We start from the raw sequence: 8023 nt of genomic DNA, 5'->3' as shown, positions 1-8023 counted from the left end.
CCAACCCCCGAGCCCCCTCTCCCTCCCTTGTCCCCCCCAGGGGAAACACTACTCCCCCTTTTATCCAAGCCTCTCAGCCAATCCCAGCTCGGGGCCCTTCCCTGGCTTTTGCTAAGGCTCTCTTTCAAACTGCTGGGGTTACATCACTCCTCCCACTTCCAACAGGGCTGCTCCCAAACAGCTTCACTTGCCCTCAGAGCCTACAGTGTCCCCTCTGGGACAAACTCTGTCTCTCTGCCAGGCAGCTCTTCCCCTTCTGTTCAGGTGGGTCCATTTTTTTAGAGGCTGCTACATATATAAAAGCCTTAGTCTGTCTGTCTGTAATGCTTTATTTGCACTCTGTCTGGCTGTCTGTGTGAATAAAGCGTGACAGACAGCAGGCAGTGTTGGCACAGCAGAGCACTCCTAAGACAAAGGGGGTGGGGTGGGGTGGGGGGCTACCTGCCCCTTTGGAGGTGGGAGTGGGTGGAGTGGGCTGGGACCCCAAGTGGAGGAGGGGAGGAGTGGCCTTGGGCTGGATGCAACTGGGGGAGGGGGAAGGGAGGAGTGGGTTGGGGCAGGACATGGGGAGGGAAGGGGAGAGCAAAGAAACAGGCCCAAAGTGGTGGCAGAGGGGTGGGGGAAAGGAAGGAGCGGGCCCAACATGGGGCAGGGAGGGGAGGAATGGGCTGGTGCGGGTGGAGGGAGGGGAGTGGGGCCCGATGCAGTGGTGGCTGGGGGTGTAGGTCATCATTTTTAACAGGCAATTTGCTAGTACAGTGGAGTCGCATCTTGCGCAGGGGTTAGGTTCTGAAGTCAGCATGTAAGGCAAAAATCACTTATAGTCAAATAGCATATTACAGTGCCAGCGATTTGACTAGCGGTGACTGCCTCTGCCTCCAAAACCTCCCCCCGCTGCCGCAGAGCTGTGCTGAGAGCTGTGTGGCTGGTGGCAGCAGTGCAGCGTGGGGTAGTGGTGGGGATGGTTGCGTTCTGCCCGGCCACCACCTTTCTGCCAGCGGTGACTGCCTCTGCCTCCAAAACCTCCCGCTGCCGCCGCCAACTCAAGCCCTGCCCCCCCTCCCACCCTGGGTATAGTTGAATTCGCGCAAGTTAAATGTGCGTATGATGCGACTGGCCTGTAAATACATATTTTGTGAAAGTCTGACCTTGTGACTTGTTCATAATCATAGAATAAGAGGCCCCTTGTACACATGATGAAATTGTCCCCTTTAGTAGTTTAATTGAAATTGCCCTTTTTAACAGTTGTGTAACAGCATACACGTTCAGCAGCATGTTACAGTTAAATTTTGTAATAGTGTACGTGTTCGGCAGCATATTTTAATTTTAAATGACTTTTTTACGTAACCAGCTAAGACACATCCCATGTATTTGTTTGCTATGTAACATTACAGCAATATTCCTCATGTGTACAGGGGCCCTATCCAGAGAAGGCGGTGGGAATGGTGCACAGGGTGCTGGAAGCCCAGGCATGCCTGGGGAAACTTGGGCTTGGAGGGCTTCCAGTGCCCTGTGCAGCGTCCGCACTGCCTTCTCTGGCTGCCAGCACACCCAGTTGCCCCCCAACCTTCCAGGGGTAGCTAGTCCATTCCTGGGTGGTCCCAGGCAACAGAAAGTGGTGGGGATGGTGCATGGGGAGCTAGAAGCCCACTAAACTGGAGCTTCCCTGAACATGCCCGGGCTTCCAGCACCCCGTGCACCATTTGATCAGTGGGTGCTGCCTGTGAGCTGGGGCTGCACCCATGCAGCTAGCACCCCACCTGGGGGGCACTGCTGCCACCATGGAAGCACTGCCCCCCCAACCCAGCAGCTCAGGCTGCACAACCCAGCAGCAGCTTACATGGGCAGGCTTTGCTGGGGTGGGGAGAACGGCAAGGGGCCTGATCTTTTTATTTCTTTTTTTTCCTAGAACCTGCCTGTCTTCTGCGGCTGGGGAGCAAGCTGCTGGCAAGTTGCACAGCCCCTGAGTTGCAGGAGATCCCAGTCCATCCTTCTGCAGTGGTGGTACCCCCTGGGCAGTACCCACCCACTGGCACCTTGCTGTTCCAGGGGGGCACTATCACCGCGGAGGGAAGCACTGGGGCCCGCCGCGCCCCCCCCCCGGCCACAGGAGAGGTGGGTAGGGTGTAGAAACAAAAAAGGATCTGGCCCCTCACCACTTTTTTCCTTCAGCGGAGCCTACCTGCTCTGTGGTGGGAGCCCCAGTGCTTCATGCTAGCTCTGACTTGCCTCTATGTCTGCTTGAACTGCCTCAGGATCTGCAATAATAACACTTATTCTGTCTTTCCGGAGCGCACAGGTTATTTCAGTAAGCATTGTGATTGGTTGCCAAAAACACCAATCAGAGTGCTCCAGACAGACAGAAGAAGCCTATTGTAGATTGTTTGACCTGGGCTCCCAGGAGGTTGAAGCAGAAATATATATATGTGCTGTTTTTCCATGAAAACAGTGGCACTCCCCTTATCCTGTTGTATAAAAATAGCCCTGGATGCTCCATCACTGGTCTGAACATGGCTGTTCTTAGGAACAAACTTTTAAAAAATCATTTGAACAGGAAATTGAACAAGTAATCACCCGTAGACTAAATTGTGTTAAATGTGATTTAAATGTGGACTATGGATTCTTATCCCGTTACCTGGATTAGCTTTTGGGACTCCTTTGTTCCTGTAGGTTTACTGCTTGTTTGTCTATCTTTTTCTCCCTCCTGTCTTTGGTATTCAGATTTTTCTCTCCTCCTTGTATGCTGCTTTGTGCATGTCCTTTCACAGCATGTGTGTGTAATATATATGATTGAATCTATGATACTTGTGTGCTGTTATCCCTGCTTTATGGTTCAGAAATGTGGACTACATATGCTAGGCATATCAAGACACTGAACAGCTTCTATACGAGATATCTGTATAAAATCCTGAAAATAAAGTGGGAATGCAAAATACCGTACACAGAGGTACTGGAGCATGCAGGACTGATGCACTTAGAAATCACTATCAATAAGAAAAGGTTGCAATAGATCGGCCAGATCTGGGGAAGAATGGGAGAAGACCATATCCCCAAGAATATTATGTATGGTGAGATTTGCGAGAGCTCTAGAAAGCAGGCTTGCCTTCTATGGTGGTACCTTGATATCTGCAAAATTATATCAATGCCCCCTGCTGTGAGGGAGGGAGTGGGGCTGGGACATAGGACACAGCCGCGGCTTGTCTGGGGGTGGAGTGGGGGGGGCGCTTCTGCCTCTGCACACCCAGGATGGGTGTGGGGAGGTGCCCCCCAGATCTAGGCAGGGTGGGCTGCAGCTGTGGGCTGGGTCCAGGGCTGTGCTGGGGTCTTCCTAGCAGGCACTGGACTGGGTGGCGGCAGTGCTAGGAGAGGGCCTATGGGGGGAGGGGGGGCCGGCCTGCGGCCATCCCAAAATACTCTGTAGCCCCCCTCTTAGCGCTGCTGCTGCCCGATCCCGGCGCAGCCCCAGCCTGCAGCTGCAGCCAGCCTTGTCCCACCCTGTGCAGATCCAGGGGCACATGCCCCCCCGCCCCAAACAAAACACAGCTCTGTCCCACCCACGCCCCTTCCCTCCTCTTCCACCATAACAGACTTACCAGCTGGATGCAGCTGTATTGGAAATCTGATTGGTATCAGCTGATATGCCTCCTTAAAAATTGGCTATCGGTATCAGCCCCCAAAATCTCTAGCAGTGAACCCCATAAGTTTGGATTCCAACTTGGACTACGTATGGATCTGTGAATCTTGTAACAAGCTGTGTCGCTCTCAAATTGGGCTTGTCAGGCACAAATGGATTAATTGGGCATCTGACTAGACCTCTTAACTCTTGCACCATGATCTAGAGCAGTGGTTCTTAACCTGTGGCCCAATCAGTACACTGCTCTGGCCCATGTAACATCCTGTTAAGAAAGAAAGTAAAGATTGCCTCCTGTAGTTTGTTAAAGCCAGGGAGAAAAATGTGGGAAATGGGAGTTTCCCCTTGCAGGCTGGCAGAGTTCAAGCCTGCAAGGGACTGCTTGGGACTGGGGGGAATGGGAGGAGGGCGATTGGAGACGGAGGGTTCCATGTTCATGTGCACATGCACACACGCATGTGGCAGCCAGGCAGCTTGGGTAGCAGCTCCCTCTAGGTAAGTGTATAATGAGGTGGGAGAGGAGATTACTGTCTTCCTCCCTCACCATGGAGGCTGCAGAGTAGGGCATTGCTGGGGCTTGGGTGGGAATGTGCAGCCACGGGGGGGGGGCAGCTCCCTGATGCTGCATGCACTCCTGGGAGGGAGGCATGGCGGGGCATATGCCCCCTAGACTTGTGTACGGGGAAGGGGCAGATGCAGGCTGCTTGCTGGGGGCTTGGGGCTCCCCACCCTACTACCCTGTGGGGATAGCTGTGGTGAGGCAGGGAGGCCAGGTGCTGCTGCCAGGAGGCCCACACCAGCTGTGCTGCCATGGCGAGGCACCCCCTGCCCACCTTGCAGCAGTGGGGGACACAACTCTACACCACCACTGCTGCTGGGTGGGGAAGGGGCACCTTGCCATGGGTCTGGCCTGCTGGGCTGTGAAGGGCAAGATCTCTCACGGTTTTCAGGAAAAGATGTCTATTAATAAATTACTTACCTTTGCATATTTGTTTTGATTCCTCTTGGGAATGGTCCAAACTCAGAGCTATTTTGTTAGTCCTTCATGGTTGAGAAGCTTCTGCTTTCAAGTAAACAGGTGGGAAAATCAAATGGGGGTTGGAGGGTGGGGAAGGAAGGGGAGAAGAGACTTGAGTCTGGAACAATGTTAATAAATGAAAAGTAAAAGTTAAGTGGGAGAAGGGTTTGCCAGCTGGGGCAGTTTAGCTACCAGGACTGCTATTTTCCTGTCACATCATTTCTCTCATCCAAAGTCTCTCACAACCATGCACAAATAATATTGTGGATAATTGCCTTTTAGGGTGGGAAGGAATTTTTTTTGGATGACATCTTTATTGGGCAGCTATATAGTTGGGGGAGATTTTTAAAAAGGTTTTGGTCACAAGGTACACTTGCTCAGCCTTTAGGCTAGACATTTTGTGGGCTTATGGTATTGATTGGGATCTTGCCATTAAAGTAGTTGCCAGTCAAAGACAGAATAGGAGCTGTGTACTTGCAAGTCACGTCAGTGATTCAGATAGCTATTGAACTTGTTATTTGACTTGTTTGACTCATCTCTAGGTAGAACTAAAACAACCATTTAAAGATTTTTTTCTATTCATAAAAATGCTTGCGTCTTTATAGAGGCATTAAGCATGTTTTGGTTTGTTCCAGTAGCCGGATTGAGCTGGGAGACGTGACGCCACATAACATTAAGCAGCTGAAGAGGTTAAACCAGGTCATTTTTCCTGTCAGCTACAATGACAAGTTCTACAAGGATGTGCTGGAGGTTGGCGAACTAGCCAAATTAGGTACGATAGTTTTGTCAGTGGTTTTCATCTGGGTGGTAGAACAGTTTGTTTGCTCTTCTTGTTGATTTTAATACTAGATTCTTCTGCTTCGTTATGAAAAGTGAGGAAAATTATACCTAGCTTGGCATGGCCTACAGAAGCCAGAGCCCCTATCTGGAATGTTGTAATTTAAACAAGGTCTCCCTTTACTTGAAACAGGTGTGTTTTTTCATTACCACAGGAAACTCATGGAGTTGTACACTGGGATCTTGCTACCTTACATTGTTTATTGTCTAGATTGCTATTAAACTTACGCCTCTGTGCAAGGACATGATTCAGGCCTCACTCAGAAGGCGTCAGCTGTTTTGCCATGATTACTCAGTTACTTTTGGAGGGGTGCAGTTGGATGGGTGGAATTAATTGAATATGTGACTTCAGCCTTTTCATTGCTTCATTTTATTTTAAGTAAGAATGTACCCACTCATATACAGGTGAGCTTCTGAAAAGGAGGGGAAATTGCCAGTGGGAAAAGAAAAGGGAAGAAAGACTGAAATGAGAGAGAACACTGGTATGGATTGATATTTCTAATTGACCAAGACTTGCTGTCTCCCTCCCTGGCAGCATACTTCAATGATATTGCAGTGGGTGCAGTGTGCTGTAGAGTGGATCACTCTCAGAACCAGAAGAGACTGTACATCATGACACTTGGATGCCTGGCACCCTACCGAAGGCTAGGGATAGGTAAGAACATCTTCATTTTCCTGAGTCATCAAAGAAACTCGAGTCCTGCATAGTCTTCTTGAATACCCTCCAAAAGCTTTCTGCTCCTTTTACTCAGCAAGGTATAATGTTTTGTCTGTAACTTGGGTCTTTGGGAGGGAGCAGTGGCCTTGGTTCTCAGTGAAGTTTGATTTCCCAGTCTTGTGATAGTGAGACTGCATTTCTTCAGAACTTTATAAATTCAGGCTTTTAAAGTCATTCAAACAAACACCAAGTTTCAGACCCTCCCTATGATGTTGCTATTTTCATTTTTCCAAAGGCAAAGGGAGGTGATTCTCCTTAAGACAGGAGGGTCAGGTTCACCTCAGACTGGATCTGGACTTTGGGGCCTCTTCCTGCGCCATGTTTGCAGAGCCAGCAGCAACTGTGGTGGGGCCATGTTGGGAGGGAAGCATTGGGAAGTGTTCAGATGGTAGCACAGGTCCAGGGCTAGGCAGCAGCACGGGTCTAGAGACCCCAAATTTTGCATTAGGCCATGCCACCAACCTTGGTAGCCCACTGGAGTACTAGTGGGCTGGGTAAAGGTGTTTTGTGGGCCACATACTGGCCACACGTGCCTTACGGTCATAGTGGCATTCAGTGGTACATGTAGAACTAGAACACGTGTGTTCTTGTTCTTTCTTCCCATCACCATTGATTTTTGGTTTGCCATCATCGGTAAATTAACTGCCACTGCTTGTGGAGGGAGTCTCTGTTTTCTATCTGCATTGGGGGTTGACACAAGTGGCATGGGTAGCCTATGTGTGGCACTCAGATTAGGGAGACTGCGCAGTGACAGACAGGGCAAGGAGCAGAAAGCAGAGCAGCAGATTGGACAGAGACCAAAAGGGAAGAAGCAGGAAACAGAGTTGAAGATTGGGCACCGAGCCCAGGGCAGGGAGAAGAAACCAGAGCAGCACACTGGGCAGAGAAAGGGACTGGAGTGACACTTAAGGAGGGTGCTTGGGTAATTTGTGGCACACCTACCAAAAAAAGGTTGGATCCCACTCATTTACACCACATAGCATCAGTCTCTCCATAGGTCCCATACAATATAGTTCTGATTTAATTAAACATGTTATTTGGACAAGGTGAAACCAAAAATGTTTTGTGTGTTTAAATGATTTACGGGCTTCCTAGGTAGTATTACTGATAATGACAGTGCATGTTATCGCATTCTGACTCTGTTCTTTCTTCGTTCTAAGAAAAGGGTTTGCTTTTAAAACAGGTTCCCTAATCAAGTGATTCTTCCATCTCATGATTCAGTTTTCTGAGTTGTATTGCATTAAAATATTCTTTTAAAGAACAATGAAGATTGCAAGCATCTCTAAAGAAGGGGGAATGGTCTCACAAATACCCTTCTAAGTCTGTCTTTTTTCTCCTAGACCAGGGGTGAGCAAAATATGGCCTGTGGGCCAGATCCGGCCCCTGGTGCCCCTAAAAACATTTAGAAAATTAAGATGTATCTGGCCTTGGTTCCTGTCAAAGATGACAGGAACCAAGGGCGGTAGGACCCAGGAGAAGCCATGGAGGGCTCCTTCGATAGCAGGGCCTGCCCCTCAGCTGGAAGTCTCAGCAGGGGCTTCTGGCCTGGGAAAGTATCACTGCACCGTGCCAGAACCTCAGGTAAAGGCAGAGGGGGGAAGAGCATGGGGGGAAAAGTGGGCCCTTCCTTGCTCCGTGCCCAGTGCTCCCTGCTGCAGCTGCTCACATCCCGCTGCGAGTGGCTGCAGCACGGAGCGGGTGCAGAACTGTTTCCCCACGCTCAGCATCAGCTTGTAACCTGCCCCCTTGCCAGCCTGGGCACCGCACCGGCTCCAGGCTTGCCCATCAGGGCTGCACATGGCGGCAGCAGGTGTGGCTG

At 50.2% G+C, this 8023-nt stretch overlaps 1 protein-coding gene across 3 annotated transcripts in view; it reads left to right on the top strand.

The window, feature by feature from the left end:
* The window catches only part of NAA50 (N(alpha)-acetyltransferase 50, NatE catalytic subunit), a 33440-nt gene that overhangs the window by 18097 nt on the left and 7320 nt on the right, over nt 1-8023 (top strand). The window contains exons 2-3 of one of the 3 annotated variants that reach the window (XM_025192458.1): nt 5285-5421; nt 6043-6141. In XM_025192458.1, the coding sequence (XP_025048243.1) occupies nt 5285-5421; nt 6043-6141 (236 nt within the window). Of the gene's footprint in view, nt 1-5284; nt 5422-6021; nt 6142-8023 lie in introns of all 3 variants that reach the window. The other 2 variants (XM_006036194.3, XM_006036193.3) reach the window with 2 other exon arrangements.

The sequence above is a fragment of the Alligator sinensis genome, unplaced genomic scaffold (assembly GCF_000455745.1).
Source record: "Alligator sinensis unplaced genomic scaffold, ASM45574v1 scaffold101_1, whole genome shotgun sequence".
In the NCBI taxonomy this organism is placed as follows: Eukaryota; Metazoa; Chordata; order Crocodylia; family Alligatoridae; genus Alligator; species Alligator sinensis.
This window is presented reverse-complemented; position numbering and strand designations above follow the sequence as displayed.